Below are 19,838 nucleotides of genomic sequence, written 5' to 3' on the forward strand. Positions count from 1 at the left end.
TTTCGGGTCTCCCTATGTCTAGCATTAAAAGATTACAGTTGGTACAAAATGCGGCTGCAAGACTTTTGACAAAAACAAGAAAGTTTGATCATATTACGCCTATACTGGCTCACCTGCACTGGCTTCCTGTGCACTTAAGATGCGACTTTAAGGTTTTACTACTTACGTATAAAATACTACACGATTTAGCTCCAGCCTATCTCGCCGATTGTATTGTACCATATGTCCCGACAAGAGATCTGCGTTCAAAGAACTCCAGCTTATTAGTGATTCCCAGAGCCAAAAAAAAGTCTGCGGGCTATAGAGCGTTTTCTATTCGGGCTCCAGTACTATGGAATGCCCTCCCGGTAACAGTTAGAGATGCTACCTCAGTAGAAGCATTTAAGTCCCATCTTAAAACTCATTTGTATAATCTAGCCTTTAAATAGACCCCCCTTTTTTAGACCAGTTGATCTGCCGTTTCTTTTCTTCTCTCCTCTTCTCCCCTGTCCCTTGCGAGGGGGAGTTGCATAGGTCCGGTGGCCATGGATGAAGTGCTGGCTGTCCAGAGTCGGGACCCCGGGTGGACCACTAGCCTGTGCATCGGTTGGGGACATCTCTGCGCTGCTGACCCGTCTCCGCTCGGGATGGTTTCCTGCTGGCCCCGCTGTGGACTGGACTCTCGCTGATGTGTTGGATCCACTGTGGACTGGACTTTCACAATGTTATGTCAGACCCACTCGACATCCATTGCTTTCGGTCTCCCCTAGAGGGGGGGGGGGGTTACCCACATATGCGGTCCTCTCCAAAGTTTCTCATAGTCATTCACCGACGTCCCACTGGGGTGAGTTTTTCCTTGCCCGTATGTGGGCTCTGTACCGAGGATGTCGTTGTGGCTTGTACAGCCCTTTGAGACACTTGTGATTTAGGGCTATATAAATAAACATTGATTGATTGATTATATAACCCTTAATCACAAATGTCTCATTGATTGATTGATTGAGAAGTTTATTGACATCTTAAATAATTTAATACATGTAATCCTTTAAAAAGGCAAATGGATGGCACAAAAAGCCAAAAGGCTTGTTTCCATTGTGGTCCATTAAATATTCAGCACATTTGATACATTCAATAATAAAAGATATATAACCTGTAACAATTTATATAAAAACAATATGTAAAAAAAATTGATAAATGATGTACAGGACACAGTATACTTGTCAGGTGATTTGAAAAACAATATATAAATGAGGCGGGGGGTATATACACTATGTCAAAGGGCTGCCTGATGTGGGCTCAAATCCCACATCAGGGCAATAAAAAACTCAACCCAATGGGAACAACGTGAAACCCTGGAAGGGACCACAGATGTGGGGACCCCACCCTCCCTTGGGTGACCGGTGCAATGGATGCCGAGTGGATACTGTTAATAATGTTAGAGTCCAGTCCATAGTGGGGACAGCAGGGATCCTCTTGCATGTAGACAAGTCGGGGTGCCGAGACGTCACTGACTGATGCATAAGGCGGGTCCACCTCGGGTCCTGACTTCAGAATGTGAAAGTCCAGATCATTGGGAGGCCAGCAGGGATCATCTTGAATGGAGACAAGTCAGCAGCGCAGAGACGTCACCAACTGATGCGCAGATGAGTGGTCCCCCCGAACCCGATTGTAGGCTGATCTGTGGTCACCTGCTAAATTCTCCATGCAGTGAGTGCGGCAGAGCAGAAAAGAGGGACGGCAGATCAACTGGTCTAAAAAAAAGGTCTATTTAAAGGCTATGGTGTATACAAATGAGTTTTAAGATGAGACAAAAGCTTCTACCGAGGTAGCATCTCTTAACTGTTACATGTAGGGCATTCCAGAGTACTGGAGCCCGAAAAGAAGACGCTCTGAAGCCAGGCAGACTTTTTTTTGGCTCTGGGAATCACTAATAAGCCAGAGTTCTTTGAATGCAGATTTCTGGGCGGGACATATGGTACAACACAATCAGCAAGAAAGGATTGAGCTAAACCGTTCAGTATTTTATACGTAAGTAGTAAAACCTTAAAGTCACATCTTAAGTGCACAGGAAGCCAGTATAGATGTGTATACACTACCGTTCAAAAGTTTGGGGTCACCCAAACAATTTTGTGGAATAGCCTTCATTTCTAAGAACAAGAATAGACTGTCGAGTTTCAGATGAAAGTTCTCTTTTTCTGGCCATTTTGAGCGTTTAATTGACCCCACAAGTGTGATGCTCCAGAAACTCAATCTGCTCAAAAGAAGGTCGGTTTTGTAGCTTCTGTAACGAGCTAAACTGTTTTCAGATGTGTGAACATGATTGCACAAGGGTTTTCTAATCATCAATTAGCCTTCTGAGCCAATGAGCAAACACATTGTACCATTAGAACACTGGAGTGATAGTTGCTGGAAATGGGCCTCTATACACTGTTGCGTTGACCAGCATTCCTCCAATGGGGAATTCAAATTGCTAGTCTCTCCCAGATTCTTTTTATGGCACATAAGCTGATGTTTATATTCATTTAACAGGCAGTAATTGGTATTTTGTGGTTTATTCTCCAAGCTTAAAGGAAAAACGTGAGACCAATCTAGCACACCAGCGTTCCCCAGCCCGGTCTAGCTCGGTCTCCCTCGGTCTAGCTCGGTCTCCCCTCAGACCCCCGGAAGTCCCGTGATCTTCCCTCTGTCCCTCGCCCCCACTCCCTTTGTTTAGACTACTCCGAGTTATCTCTACTCTGACACATTCCAATGTAGAAGGCCAACACCTTACTATGAGACTCAAAAGAAGGAAGAATACTAGCTATTCTTTATATGACTATAGGAGTTTAGAAAGAAGTAACACTTAAATATGGATATGATTCTGATCTGCTTCCAACAACACCTATGTAGATATTGCACCAAAAACCAGACATTTGCAGCTAGAATAGTCCTTTACCACATTAACAATGTATAGAGTGTATTTCTTTAAAGTTAAGACTAGTTTAAAGTTATCTTCATTGAAAAGTACAGTGCTTTTCCTTAAAAAATAAGGACATTTCAATGTGACCCCAAACTTTTGAACGGTAGTGTATATATATGTATATATGTATATAAAGGTATATACAGTATAGGCGTAATATGATCAAACTTTCTTGTTCTTGTCAAAAGTCTAGCAGCCGCATTTTGTACCAACTGTAATCTTCTAATGCTAGACATAGGGAGACCCGTAAATAGTACGTTACAGTAATCGAGACGAGACATAGCGAACACATGAATTATGATTGTGGTGGACAAAATGGGATGAATTTTAGCGATATTACAAAGTTGAAAGAAGGCTGTTTTAGTAACAGTCTTAATGTGTGACTCAAATGAGAGAGTTGGGTCGAAGATAATACCGAGATTCTTTACCGAGTCGCTTTGTGTAATTGTTTTGTTGTCAAATGTTAAGGTGGTATTATTAAATAAGTGCTGGTGTCTAGCAGGACCAATAATCAACATTTCTGTTTTCTTAGCGTTAAGATGCAAAAATCATCCATTGTTTAATTTCATTTAGACACGCCTCCAACAATCCTGCGTGTTGGTCAGCTTTAGGAGAATGTAGAGTTGGGTGTCATCAGCATAACAAGGAAAGCTAATGCCGTATTTGCGTATGATGTCACCTAGCGGCAGCATGTAGATGCTGAAGAGTGCAGGGCCAAGAACCGAACCATGTGGAACTCCGCATGTTACCTTAACATACTCTGAGGTCACATTGTTATGGGAGACACTGCATCATGTCAGTAAACTAGGAGACACAGAAAAGGTGTGTTATTGTTTGTGCGCCATCTTTTGGACAAGTTTGCTCACTGCAGGTGTTGCGGTGCTGCATTGCCCTTCTGTATAGACTGAGCTTTCAACCGAAAGTACAAGTGCCGTTCCGTCTTCTCGTCGTCCATGGCGTTACTACAAGTATGGATTCTTCATTCATCACTCCAAGCAACGTTTGTAAGTTTCACAGTATAACTAAAACAATTCTCACTTACTAAACTGTAAGTAATGTGTGATGTCCGTCGAAGTGTTTTCATGCATATTTGTACATTGTATCGTAAAGTAATTAAGCGAGTGTCGTTAGTATTAACTAATACGCTAACCCTTAGCAAGTGCCTGTCTTATTATTATTAACCAACAATGGCATTATTTTTGTATTGTTTCAGTTTTTTAAATTCACCAAAAAGTCACAGTGGAGTTATTGAGTCTGTTTAGCTAATTGGAGAGCTAGCTTCCACAGTTAGTGGGTCCATGACCATGACTTATGTTTTGTTTGAGTAGCCATTTTACTGCCGTGTTACATACACCGTTTGGAAACAATTAAGGTATGTAAATAATCATTAAATAATCTTTCTGTGTAAATAACAGCATATAAATGGATCTTATATTTACGCTTTATAGTCCGGAAAATACGGTAATTGATATTGTTGCACTGTCATTTTGTGTTTTTGACCGATCCTTCTATGATCCTGAACAATTTGTGAAATTTGTATCAGTATCCGCATTGGTATACAATACTGCCCCTGTATACTTGGTGTTGGATTAATACCCAAGTTTCTGTATAATTTATAATGTAAAGTATCCTAATCTTAATATATGGACAAGTCAGTGACGTGCGGTGAGGTTCATGACTGGTGAGGCACGGACTTCATCACAGTCAGATTTACAAACATATGAACCCTAAAGAGTATCTTATTCACCATTTGATTGGCAGCAGTTAACGGATTATGTTTAAAAGCTCATACCAGCATTCTTCCCTGCTTGGCACTCAGCATCAAGGGTTGGAACTGGGGGTTAAATCACCAAAAATGATTCCCAGGCACGGCGCCGCTGCTGCCCACTGCTCCCCTCACCTCCCAGGGGGTGAACAAGGGGATGGGTCAAATGCAGAGGACACATTTCACCACACCTAGTGTGTGTGTGACAATCATTGTTACTTTAACTTAACTTTAACTTTACACATAGAAACTGTAGCACACAAAAAAGCACATTTAATTAAAAAAACGTTATTATGGTCTTACCTTTACTTATAAGTGCGGGAACAGTGGTGTTCGTGTTGGAGGAGTTGTAAATGAATGAATTATGAAATCCGTGCTGCAGTCTGCAGGTGTACCTAATGTTGTGTCCCTGCGGTCGTTCGCAGCTCCTCCGGCGGGAGCATTGTTGTTTTTGCACTTTTTGGCTTCTTGTTAAGTGACTTTTTTTCGGGTGGATTCAGTCTTGCACGTGGAAGGTTTGGGTGTGGGCTTTGGTTGGTGTGGCGCTCCCGTCGGGCGGTGCATTCTGCGGCGGAGGTGCTTGGCACCAGGAGGCGGGGTTATGAGGCGAGCCTCTCACAGTGCGTCTTCGCAGCAGTTTTATGATCGCTCAGCACAAGAAATACGTTACACACATACAGTTGTTGACAAAATACACTGTACATCATATACCTCAGCTAACTAAACTATGGAAATGTATAATATAATTCATATAGCAATACGGTCTCACTGCACAGCAGGCCAGCAGTTAGCCGAATCATTGCGCACAATCCATGTTGAGGCACAACTGAGTGACGTGCCTCAACTGGCTGCTGATCACTGCACCGTCTCTTCTCAGTATTTGAACGGCAAATGTGAAAATAAAAATAAAAATAATCTAAAACTGGTGAAGTTAAATGGAAAATAACTTTAGTATAATCACTGGATACATATAACAATTTAATAAATTGTTTTTCTTTTTACAATTTTTCCAAGATGGCTGCGCTTCAGAGCAGCGGCTTCGTGCGAGCGCTCCTGGAAGTGTAGACCGATTTGGCAAAAATACCCCTCAATTCAGTCAATTTCATGGCTGGCTCACAGCGTGTTCACTCCGTGATCACTTACGACCGACTTACGATTCTGGATGTGGAGAGATCGGGCCATTTTGGGCTGATAGATGCGTGTACGGTGGACCTACTCGCTAGCTTGGGAATTCTTCGCGAGCTACATCCAGCAGTGGCCTTTGAAGCAGCGGCGTCGACTACCAGCGGAGACCGCCAGCGAAAGAGACGTAAGCGATGCGCTCGGAAGCAGAAGCGGGGGTGTCGGGCGGGGCTAACAACAAAGCTAAATGCTTTGTTGTTAGCGGGGCTAACGAAAAAGCTAAATGCTAATTCACAAAGAAGCGCTAATAAGGAGTCTGTTAAGCTAAAACTAGCCAGCGCCAGGCTGGATAATCCCTGCACACATAGCAATTCTTCTAGAATAATATACAACTCACATAATGTTTTTTCTGCGTCAGAGGTGGACATGCATTTTACTGAGGTGGCAAACAATCTAAAAATTCCTGTCATATCAATTCCTAGATATGGTCGAAATTATTTAAAGTGCACTATGCATAATAAACGTAACATTATTAATATTGCTACTACGGATACTTTCAACAAAAACTCCTCAAAACAGCCCACTACCTATAAAATGGGCTTTTTAAACATAAGGTCATTGTCTTCCAAAACGTTATTAGTTAATGAAGTCATCAGAGACAACAATCTTGATGTCGTTGGTCTAGCCGAGACCTGGCTCAAACCAGACGAATTTTTTGCGCTGGGTGAGGCGTCTCCTCCTGGCTATGCGGGAACGCATATTGCCCGCCCCATTAAAAGGGGTGGGGGTGTTGCACTAATATACAACAAAAACTTTAGCCTTACCTCGGACCTAAATAATAAATATAACTCGTTTGAGGTGCTTACTGTGAGGTTTGTCACACCGCTGCCTCTCCACCTGGCTGTCATCTACCGCCCCCCTGGGCCCTATTCGGACTTTATCAATGAATTTTCAGAGTTCGTTGCTGATCTAGTGACGCACGCCGACAATATAATCATAATGGGAGACTTTAACATCCATATGAATACCCCATCGGACCCTCCATGCGTGGCGCTCCAGACTATAATTGATAGCTGTGGTCTTACACAAATAATAAATGAACCCACGCATCGCAACGGTAATACGATAGATCTAGTGCTTGTCAGGGGTGTCACCACCTCTAAAGTTACGATACTCCCGTACACTAAAGTAATGTCCGATCATTACCTTATAAAATTCGAAGTTCTGACTCATTGTCAACAAACTAATAATAATAATAATAACTACTATAGCAGCCGCAACATTAATACTGCCACAACGACGACTCTTACTGACCTACTGCCTTCAGTAATGGCGCCATTCCCAAATTATGTGGGCTCTATTGATAACCTCACTAACAGCTTTAACGACGCCCTGCGCGACACCATTGATATTGTAGCACCGCTAAAGCTAAAAAGGGCCCCTAAAAGGCGTACCCCATGGTTTACAGAAGAAACTAAAGCCCAGAAATTATCATGTAGAAAGCTGGAACGCAAATGGCGTGCGACTAAACTTGAGGTTTTCCATCAAGCATGGAGTGATAGTTTAATAACTTATAAACGCATGCTTACCTCAGCTAAAGCTAAATATTACTCAAATCTCATCCACCTCAACAAAAATGATCCTAAATTTTTGTTTAGTACAGTAGCATCGCTAACCCAACAAGGGACTCCTCCCAGTAGCTCCACCCACTCAGCAGATGACTTTATGAATTTCTTTAATAAGAAAATTGAAGTCATTAGAAAAGAGATTAAAGACAATGCATCTCAGCTACAACTGGGTTCTATTAACACAAATACGACTGTATATACGACGGACATTGCCCTCCAAAATAGTTTCTCTCTCTTTGATGAAATAACATTGGAGGAATTGTTAAAATGTGTAAATGGGACAAAACAAACAACATGTTTACTTGACCCAATTCCTGGGAAACTTATCAAGGAGCTTTTTGTTTTATTAGGTCCATCAGTGTTAAATATTATAAACCTATCACTTTCCTCTGGTACTGTTCCTCTAGCATTCAAAAAAGCGGTTATTCATCCTCTACTCAAAAGACCTAACCTCGATCCTGACCTCATGGTGAACTACCGGCCGGTGTCCCACCTACCGTTTATCTCGAAAATTCTCGAAAAAATTGTCGCACAGCAGCTAAATGAACACTTAGTGACTAACAATCTCTGTGAACCTTTTCAATCCGGTTTCAGGGCAAATCACTCTACAGAGACAGCCCTCGCAAAAATGACTAATGATCTATTGCTAACGATGGATTCTGATGCGTCATCTATGTTGCTGCTTCTTGATCTTAGCGCCGCTTTCGATACTGTTGATCATAATATTTTATTAGAGCGTATCAAAACGCGTATTGGGATGTCAGACTTAGCCTTGTCTTGGTTTAACTCTTATCTTACTGACAGGATGCAGTGTGTCTCCCATAACAATGTGACCTCGGACTATGTAAAGGTAACATGCGGAGTTCCCCAGGGTTCGGTTCTTGGCCCTGCACTCTTTAGTATTTACATGCTGCCGCTAGGTGACATTATACGCAAATACGGTGTTAGCTTTCACTGTTATGCTGATGACACCCAACTCTACATGCCCCTAAAGCTGACCAACACGCCGGATTGTAGTCAGCTGGAGGCGTGTCTTAATGAAATTAAACAATGGATGTCCGCTAACTTTTTGCAACTCAACGCTAAGAAAACGGAAATGCTGATTATCGGTCCTGCTCAACACCAACATCTATTTAATAATACCACCTTAACATTTGACAACCAAACAATTAAACAAGGCGACTCGGTAAAGAATCTGGGTATTATCTTCGACCCAACTCTCTCGTTTGAGTCACACATTAAGAGTGTTACTAAAACGGCCTTCTTTCATCTCCGTAATATCGCTAAAATTCGTTCCATTTTGTCCACAAGCGATGCTGAGATCATTATCCATGCGTTCGTTACATCTCGTCTCGATTACTGTAACGTTTTATTTTCAGGCCTCCCTATGTCTAGCATTAAAAGATTACAGATGGTACAAAATGCGGCTGCTAGACTTTTGACAAAAACAAGAAAGTTTGATCATATTACGCCTATACTGGCTCACTTGCACTGGCTTCCTGTGCACCTAAGATGCGACTTTAAGGTTTTACTACTTACGTATAAAATACTACACGGTCAAGCTCCTGCCTATCTTGACGATTGTATTGTACCATATGTCCCGGCAAGAAATCTGCGTTCAAAGAACTCCGGCTTATTAGTGATTCCCAGAGCCCAAAAAAAGTCTGCGGGCTATAGAGCGTTTTCTATTCGGGCTCCAATACTATGGAATGCCCTCCCGGTAAAAGTTAGAGATGCTACCTCAGTAGAAGCATTTAAGTCTCATCTTAAAACTCATTTGTATACTCTAGCCTTTAAATAGACTCCCTTTTTAGACCAGTTGATCTGCCGTTTCTTTTCTTTTCTTTTCTACTCTGCTCCGGGGTGGACCGCTAGCCTGTCCATCAGATGGGGACATCTCTACGCTGCTGACCCGTCTCCGCTCGGGATGGTTCCCGCTGGCCCCACCATGGACTGGACTTTCGCTGATGTACTGGACTTTCACAATATTACGTCAGACCCACTCGACACCGAGGATGTCGTTGTGGCTTGTACAGCCCTTTGAGACACTTGTGATTTAGGGCTATATAAATAAACATTGATTGATTGATTGATTGACATTTTTTTTCTTTCCATGATGGCAGGTGAGGCCGTGCCTCCCCTGCCTCTAGTGACGGCACGTCACTGGGACAAGTGTTTGTTACATTTTAACGAAGGTGTAGATATCTGGTTCAATCCCCACCTTCTACCATCCTAGTCACGTCCGTTGTGTCCTTGGGCAAGACACTTCACCCTTGCTCCTGATGGCTGCTGGTTAGCGCCTTGCATGGCAGCTTCCGCCATCAGTGTGTGAATGTGTGTGTGAATGGGTGAATGTGGAAATACTGTCAAAGCGCTTTGAGTACCTTGAAGGTAGAAAAGCGCTATACAAGTATAACCCATTTATTATCATTTATTTACCATACTTATTTTGATTCTTTCTCAGCTGTTCGTACATGTTGCAGTTTATAATAAAGGTTTATAAAAAAAAAAAAAAAAAAAAATTGCCTCTGCGCATAGCATAGATCCAACGAATTGATGACTAAATTAATCTCCAACTATTTTTATAATCGATTTAATCGATTAGTTGTTGCATCCCTAATATATATATATGATGAGTCAGCCGAAAGGCAGTCAGTCATAAGACACATATAGAGAACCATGTAACTCTCACATTGCTACTGATTGGGAACTGAAGCCACACCAGGCCAGTCAAACACTCCTGGAAAAAAATAGTAAACAGAACAATAATGCAATGGTGAGGGCAAAAAAGCCCTCATTGCAGCAGGTCTCCAAGGTGAACAGCCTCTGGTATGTTAGAATAAATGAGGTGAGTGCTTCAATGCAGCAACTGTGTGCACCCCCTTAGGATCTATATGTGTACACTCTGGCATGCTTTACCTTTTTAATGCATTTATCTGAACCCTGTGGTAATGTTTTAGAGAGAGAAAGTGTCTGCTGAAGGAGGCAGAGGTCCTCCACAAAGCCCGGTTCAACTACATCATCCAGATCTTCGGCATCTGCAACGAGCCAGAGTTCTTTTGTATCGTGACAGAGTTTATGAGCAATGGCTCCCTGGATCAACTGCTGCATGAGGTAGCTATTATTTTTTTTATCATCACTAACATGTTATCACTGTCCCACCATGTGATAGTGTTACACCTGCAGATTTAAATGCATTAATAAATATTCCTTTGAAGGAAGATATTCATTAAACAATATGTATTGTTTAGGTAAAATATTACATGAGAGAATAACCTTGTTAGTTTTCATGTATGTTTTGATACCAGAATAATTTGCTGGAAACATTATAGTGTTTATCATACTTTTTTTTAATCTGTATTTCTAAACTGCAAATTAGCGGGTGAAGTGCAACACATTTTCTTTGCATAGAGTTGATCAGGTTGTTGATTGTGGCCTGTGGAATGTTGGTCCACTCCTCTTCAATGGCTCTGCAAAATTGGTGGATATTGGCAGGAACTGGAACACGGTGTTGTATACGCCGATCCACAGCATCCCAAACATGCTCAACGGGTAACATGTACTGCTGGTCATGCAAGAACTGGGATGTTTTCAGCTTCCAATAATAGTGTAGATATCCTTGCAACATGGGGCCTTGCATTGTCATGCTGCGACATGATGTGATTATCTCTCGGGTGAATAGCAGGTGAATATTTGAGAGGTATTTTGTGTATGTAGTAAAAGTTTTAGATCCTTGAGTCCAACTCATGAAAAATGGGAGCAAAACCAAAAATATTGAGTTTATATTTTTGTTCAGTATATATATGTATGCATGTATGTATGTATGTATGTATGTATGTACGTGCGTACATACATATGTATATGTATATATATATATATATATATATATATATATATATATATATATATATATATATATATATATATATATATATATATATATATATATATATATACATATATATATATGTGTGTATATATATATATATATATATGTGTGTATATATATATATATATATATATGTATGTATGTATGTATATATGCACCGTATTTTTTGGACTATAAGTCACTCCGGAGTATAAGTCGCACCGGCCGAAAATGCATAATATAGAAGGAAAAAAACATATATAAGTCGCACTGGAGTGAATATAAGTCGCATTTTTGGGGGAAATTTATTTGATAAAACCCAACACCAACAATAGACATTTGAAAGGCAATTTAAAATAAATAAAGAATAGTGAACAACAGGCTGAATAAGTGTACGTTATATGACGCATAAATAACCAACTGAGAACGTACCTGGTATGTTAACGTAACATGTTATTGTAAGAGTCATTCAAATAACTAGAACATATAGAACACGCTATACGTTTGCCAAACAATCTGTCACTCCTAATTGCTAAATCCGATGAAATCTTATAGGTCTAGTGTCTTACGTGAATGAGCTAAATAATATTATTTGATATTTTACGTTAATGTGTTAATAATTTCACACATAAGTCGCTCCTGAGTATAAGTCGCACCCCCGGCCAAACTATGAAAAAAAAACTGCGACTTATAGTCCGAAAAATACGGTATATATGAATATAATATAATATAATATAATATAACAATCTCTTTTTTATACAAACACAACAACATTACAGCAAGCTTAAATGCCAACACTGAACACGCAAAGCATTAGCACAAAATAGCACTGTGAGGCAATCCTTTATCGGCTTGTGTCCAGGTAGTGCCTTCTCCTTCGCTGTAATAAAGGTCCGCTGTGGCATCTGTTTTAGTCTCATCACAATTACTCATGGGGAAGGTGCCGCAAGCCGGAGGCAACTACGTAGCTAAAATGCTAGCTCAGTGGTTGTCTAGCTTGGACAAATTTAAAGTGATTCTGATGACACAGCAAAGTGATCTCAAAGATAGGCTGACACAGTTCTGACTTGCGCAAGGCAAGGCAACTTTATTTGTATAGCGCTTTTCATACACAAGGCAGACTCAAAGTGCTTCACAGACAACAAAGTGAAATGAAATAAAATAAAAGCAAAATTAAAATGCAGACAATAAAAATAAAAACAGTGCAGACATTAAAAGTTAAAAGATTAAAAGATTTAGCTGAAAGCTAAGGTGAACATAAAAGTCTTCAGTCTAGTTTTAAAAGTAGTCAGAGTTGGGGAAAGTCTGCATCTTCAGGAAGTTTATTCCAGCTATTTGTTGCATAGTGACTGAATGATGCTCTCCCTTGATTTGAGTTTACTCCTGGAACCGCTAACAGATTGGTCTCAGAAGATCTTAGTGATCTAGAGGGCTTATATAGTGGGAGCATATCAGTGATATACTTCGGCCCTAGAACATGTAGTGATTTATATGTGAGCAGGAGGATTTTGAAATCAATTATCTGATGTACAGGGAGCCAATGTAAGGATTTAAGAATTGGTGTAATGTGCTCACATTTTTTGGTCTTTGTTAGAACTCTAGCAGCAGCGTTCTGAACAAGCTGTAGCTGCCTGACAGTTTTTTTGGGAAGACCTGCAAGGAGACCATTACAATAGTCTAGCCTACTGGTAATAAAGGCATGTACAAGTTTTTCAAAGTCTTGAGCTGACATGAGCAAGGTACGACAATTGTGGAAACAAAATTGTCAGAAGTGCGGCTAAATGAATGGTCCACACATAGAGGCATATTTGGCGCGATGTAAACGCTTGCAAACCGAAAACAACGCAAATAGAGGCTTTTGTGAATCAAGGTTCCACTGTATTTTCATTCAATTACTACATTATAACTTAACAGCCATAAGAAATCATTATCTTACCAGTGTTTATACAGTTTAATTTAAAATGTTCATGTCAGGGAGCAAGTCTTTTCTGAATGCCACACAACACAATGCAACAATTATTTGCAAAAGGGAAAACACTAGTAAACTTGCTAGTGAAACTTTGAGCAAAACCAGAAAATGTTAACAAATTGTTTTTCTAGCATCCTTAAAGGAGAACTGCACTTTTTTTTAATATTATTTTGCCTATCCCCATGTGAGACAAGGACATATATGTTGTTCTCTTTTATATGCATTCCAATTCGTAATATACGATATCTACTAGACAGCTAACAATGTAGCTCATGGGAGTAATCTATTCCACCCATAAAGCCCTCTAAAAACATGCAAAAAATGCCAATACTGTCGTGACCTGCATATTAACCAAGTATTAGCAACATATTTATTATAAGAGCTAACGCAGCAGAACTAATCACAGAGACGTAACTAGCTACTGCAGGTAATGAGCGGGTGAGCTGCTGCTTAGACCCGAAAACATTGCGATAAAGACACGAAAAGACACTGATTTGCACCCACTTTTTGTTTTTTACCCGAGGTGTGACGATTATAATAAACTCATCATCTAAAAAGGAATACAGATCTTGTGCTGAAAGATATAAACATCCCATCTGTCGGTATCCCAGTGATATCCAGTGGTTGTACTTTGTATTTTTTGTTCAGCACTTAGCAATAGTGCTATTTGCTGGATCTGCTTGGCGCACAGTTTCTTAAACTTGTAGTTTATCCATTGTATATTCAGGCTCAAAAATATAATGTTCTGCATCATCATTTGACCCAAATTAGTCATTGTTGGCTCCCATGAATTCTGCCATGATTAGTAGTGTTGTTTTTGAAGAAAACGGCCAACATTGTGATGCGCTCTGTGAAATCAATGCGGCGCCGTAATGCCTAAAATGACCAACATACGTAAACATTTGAACGCTATATAGGCAGAATAGCTCAAATCTGCATTCCCTGCTTTGTTAACCACCTCTTGCATACAAATAGAAAGACATGGGTTCTTGTCTTTCATAAGGATTGTAGGCCAAATTCAAAATAAAAGTGCAGTACCCTTTTAAAAGGAATCTTTCTTTACTGACTCACCCAATGAAACACACACTGTAACAAATGTGTCATATGTGCCTGCAGAAGGACATGTACCCCGTGCTCGCCTGGCCTTTAAGGCTGCGGATCCTCTATGAGATCGCCTTGGGAGTCAACTTCCTTCACAACATGAACCCGCCCCTTTTACACCATGACCTGAAGACGCAAAATATTCTATTGGACAGTGAATTTCATGTCAAGGTGTGTGGAGGTACAGTTTAGTTCAAGCACTAACCGGGAAAAATGATTGTAACATGCATGCTACTGTAGGTTTACCCAATAGTTGTTGAAACATGACAATATGAACCTGTGTATTTTTTCTAAAAGCCTTTTATTGCGATTATTTAATTACAGTCATATTTAGCATGTTATGTTTTTTTTAATCTATTTTTAAATCGGTAACGTTACTGTCTCTTGTGCTTGACAGAGCAACAACAATACCGCCATGCTGCACAAAAATACTTTGTGGCAATTGTCACGAGACTGATGTTAGCGGCTTTAAATAGTGGGGATATATCTAACAAAGAGTGTAAAATATCCATAATAAACTTAAAGATGTATCTGAAGTTTTTTTTGGCTTGTGTACATTTTAATGTTGTTTTTTTTCGTAGAGGAGAGTAGACAATGTTTTTTATTATTACTATTAATACGAGTTAAAAAGAAATGGCGTCATTTCTGGGTGTTTTTTTAACTATATTCAGATAACTTTATATTATTATAACACATCGATATATTGATATATTACATGGGAACATTAAAGCCAACATTTACTCTAATTTGTTTAAGAAAGTTTAACATTTAATTGTGACAAATATAGATATATATTATTTTGTTAATTGTGTTCTCTTAAATCACTATTGGTGACATATGGTAGCATCGTGATGATGGGTCTGTTGTTTTTATTTGAGGAAAATTAACAAGTTCAACATTCAATAATTATAGCTCAGATTACTGTTTTTGAGGTATTAACTTTTAACACTATTCAGTATATTAACCCGACTGTTCGAGTGTGTTAAAAACAATAAATAAAGCCACTTTTTTAAATTTCTATCTTAAAAGATAATATATTGAATTTAAATGAAAACATCTCAAATTGAGGGTTTTTCTCAGCATTTGTTTAGGTCAGGTTATAAAATAGATTCATTAATTAAAGATCTATTTAATCATTTACCAATTTTTTTATCGTTTGACAGCACTAGTTTATATATCCATCTTTATAATAATGTAATGCATTCAAATGAAAATACCTTAAATTGAGGGCTTTTCTCAGGGTTTTAGGTGAGATTAAAAAATACATTGATTAACATAATTAACTACATATCATTAATTATTGTCATCGCTTGACAGCAATGACAGCTTGGTATCGAGTTTACATTAACGAGATACAATTATATGTGGCATTTTAGATACCTCTCTATATATATATGTATGTATGTATGTATATATATGTATGTATATGTGTATATGTATGTATATATGTATATTTATATATTATATATATGTGTGTGTGCGTATTTATGTGTATATATATATATATATATATATGTATGTATGTATATGTATATATATATATATGTATATATATATATATGTATACATGTGTATATATATGTGTGTGTATATATATATATATATATATATATGTATATGTGTATATATATACATATATATATATGTGTATATATATATATATATATATATATATATATATATATATATATATATATATATACAGTATATATATATATATATACAGTATATATATATATATATATAGTGTTAGTATGTATGTATGTATGTATGTATATATACTGTATATATATAAATACATATATATATATGTATGTATTTATATATGTATGTGTGTATATATATATATATATATACTATATATAATATATATATATATATATATACTATATATATATAATATATATATATATACAGGTATATATATACTGTATATATACATACATACATACTAACACTATATAAATATACTGTATATATATATATATATATATATATATATATATATATATATATATATATATATATATATACACATACATACATATATATATACATATATATATATATATACATTACACATATATATATATATATATATATATATACATATTTTTATATATATATATATATATATATATATGTATATATACGTATATATATACATGTATATATACGTGTATATATATATGTATATATATACATACATACATGTATGTATGTATGTATGTATGTATGCATGTATATAATATGTATATAATATGTACATACACACACACATATACACTTACATACATACATACATACATACATAAATACATACATGTATGTATATAATATGTACATACACACACACATATACACTTACATACTTACATACATATAGTATAAAGGTGGTGGTCCGCATGTCTGAATACTGCTATGACATACTGTGTAGTATTTCCCCAACAATATTGTCCTCAAAATAAAAATTTAATATTTGTTCAAGATGAAAAGTATATTATTTTATTTACTCGTTTAGATGTTCCATATTGTTTGACCCCTTTGTCATCCGTATAGATTGCCGATTTTGGTCTTTCAAAGTGGCGCCAGCTGTCTGTCAGTAAAGGGTCTGGGTCTAAACCCTTGGAAATTGGCGGCACTGTGATCTACATGCCTCCTGAAGAGTATGAGCCCTCCAAAAGCCACCGGGCTGACGTGAAACATGATATGTACAGGTGAGACGCCAAATTCTATGGATATGTTTTGGGGAAATACAATTTGGGGAATTACAGTTTGGTGTCCATTTTTTTTTTCTAGCCTCTTGGAATACACGTTATACTGGTTTTGTATCCATAATACACGGAAAAGTGCATACTGTACATCTCTCAGAAGGGGAACTGCATTTAAAAATCTGGATGTTAGATTGGTTGATTTGTTTTCTGACTGTTTCTTTCTTTCTTATAAAGTTATGCCATCATTATGTGGGAGGTACTTTCCAGACAAATTCCATACAAAGGTAACTAATACTGCATTCTTATTCATGCTGTGCTATGGTCAAATTGTGTGTAACTTTTGTCTGACTACTGTAACTGTATGTGTGTTAGAAGTGACCAACCCCCTTACGATCATGTTCAATGTACTTCATGGGATGCGTCCTGACACAAGCCCGGCTAGTCTGCCTGATCAAATCCCTAGCAGGGACACCCTTGTTTGCTTAATGATCTGCGGTTGGACCACTAACCCCGATGAACGACCTTCCTTCCTCAGTAAGCACACACCCGCACACATACACAAGTTCTATCATTTGCATAATTGGCCTTGATATGTGCAAACAATTTGAAAAAACATGAAAACCGAAACAAATATCCAGACATCCATTTTCTACCATTTATATATATTACCATATTTTTTGGACCATAGCGCACACAGGATAATAAGGCACACTACCAATGAGCTGGCCTATTCAGGTCTCGATTTATACAAAAGGCGCACCGGATTATAGGCACATTAAAGAGGTGATATTATCATTTTTTTCCTACGTGTAAAACACTTTCTAGTGGTCTACGTAACACATAATGGTGTTTTTTTGGTCAAAATGTTGCATAGATTATGTTTTACAGACCATCTTCAAGTCGCTCTCTGACTCTTTCAGGATGTGCCGTTTTGTGGGCGGTCTTATTTACGTGGCTCCACTTCGACAGCGTCTTCTCCCCATATTCTTTGTTTTACCGATAGTTATAGCGCTTCCATAGCGAGTCTACTGACAGAAGTTAGAACTGTATTCTACTTTTATATTAAAATTGGCAACAGCGGTGGATGAATGCCCCACAACAAGAAAATAGAGAAAAAGTAGCATATTGACTAGGGCACCCACTACAATGACGGACACGCATACATTTTTGGGACTCATTCAGATCCCAAATACACATCAGGAACCAATAGGTAAGAAAAGTTGGTTTTGCTTAATATTGAGAAACAAAACTCCCGATAATGTCTCCTAATAAGTGCCATTTTGGGGTCCTTGTACACACACCATAATAATACCTATAAGTTGAAGCACAGTACATCTGACTATGATAGCTGTAATCAAACGGTGCAGCTTTGTAGCTTACCAAAGCCGTACAAAAACATTTTGACATATATTAGAGCGTCGTGTGTAATGTTCAGTATTCTCAATGAAACATCAAAGTTTTGGTCTTGCTTGCTTACGGGTACTCTGCTAGTGTCATTTATTGAACAGGCGTCAACTTGCAGTCCACACGAGTCTCTCTGTGTGACTGCCATCTAGTGGTCACACTTACCATGTACCAAATAAGATTGCTTCAAGGTCGCTCAGCACAACCAGAATTAATACACACATTAGGCGCTCCAGGTTATAAGATGCACGGTAGATTTTTGAGAAAATGAAAGGATTTATAGTCTGAAAAATATGGTATGTTAAAAAAAGGAATACAGACAGTTCCAAAATACAGCATTAATGCTAATGTTCTCTAAACATAAGCATTAACGTTGTATTTGTTGTATTTGGTTTGGTTCTAACTAAACATGTGATAACCATTACCTAAATTTTGTTTAATGTTATGTGTTAGCTGGATTAGCGCTAATGCGGGGGAGTAGAGCACAACTACGCTAGCCGTGGCGCTAAACTAGCTTGAATGTGAAGTAGTGAAAGGAGAAAAGAATAAATGCTTGGTACATTCCAACAGAAGTCTAACTAGAACTGCGTTACAGCAGAGAGTAACCAGCTAAGAAGAGGAAATTAGCAAGTTGATTGATCAATCAGGAGGGATTGAGGCAACACTTTCAGCCATAGATATGAATGAGTAGATTGATGACACACGTCTTTGAGCCGCAAGTGTATGGCGAACTGAGAACAAAGTGTCTGAACATTATGTTTTTAGAAGGCTAAAAAATAATCAAGGGTATGTATATACATATATATATATATATATATATATATATATATATATATATATATATATATATATATATATATATATATATATATATATATATGTATATATATGTATATATATATATATATATATATATATGTATATATATGTATATATGTATATATATGTATATATGTATATGTATATATGTATATATATATATATATATATATATATATATATGTGTAAATATATATACTGTAAATACATATGTATATATACATGAAGTTGGCAATCATAAATCGTAAATAAAAACAGAATACAATGATTTGCAAATCCTTTTCAACTTATATTCAATTGACTAGACTGCAAAGATGTGATATTTAATGTTCAAACTGAGAAACTTTTTTTTTTTTTTTCTAATAATCATTAACTTAGAATTTAATGGCAGCAACGCATTGCAATAAAGTTGGCACAGGAGCATTTTTACCACTGTGGTACATGTTGTTAAAAGGAAAGGCCATGGCCTTTCCTTTTAACAACACTCAGTAAACGTTTGGGAACTGAGGA

General features: G+C 37.7%; 1 protein-coding gene across 2 annotated transcripts in view; it reads left to right on the forward strand.

Annotated features, from left to right (window-relative positions):
- Positions 1-19,838, forward strand: part of LOC133664567 (receptor-interacting serine/threonine-protein kinase 2-like) — a 68,700-nt gene that overhangs the window by 37,831 nt on the left and 11,031 nt on the right. For both annotated transcript variants that reach the window (XM_062069285.1, XM_062069286.1), the window contains exons 2-6: positions 10,414-10,567; positions 14,407-14,562; positions 16,951-17,108; positions 17,340-17,389; positions 17,478-17,639. In XM_062069285.1, coding sequence (XP_061925269.1) covers positions 10,414-10,567; positions 14,407-14,562; positions 16,951-17,108; positions 17,340-17,389; positions 17,478-17,639 — 680 coding nt within the window. The remainder of the gene's footprint in view (positions 1-10,413; positions 10,568-14,406; positions 14,563-16,950; positions 17,109-17,339; positions 17,390-17,477; positions 17,640-19,838) is intronic.

Source organism: Entelurus aequoreus, linkage group LG14 (genome assembly GCF_033978785.1).
Source record: "Entelurus aequoreus isolate RoL-2023_Sb linkage group LG14, RoL_Eaeq_v1.1, whole genome shotgun sequence".
In the NCBI taxonomy this organism is placed as follows: domain Eukaryota; kingdom Metazoa; phylum Chordata; class Actinopteri; order Syngnathiformes; family Syngnathidae; genus Entelurus; species Entelurus aequoreus.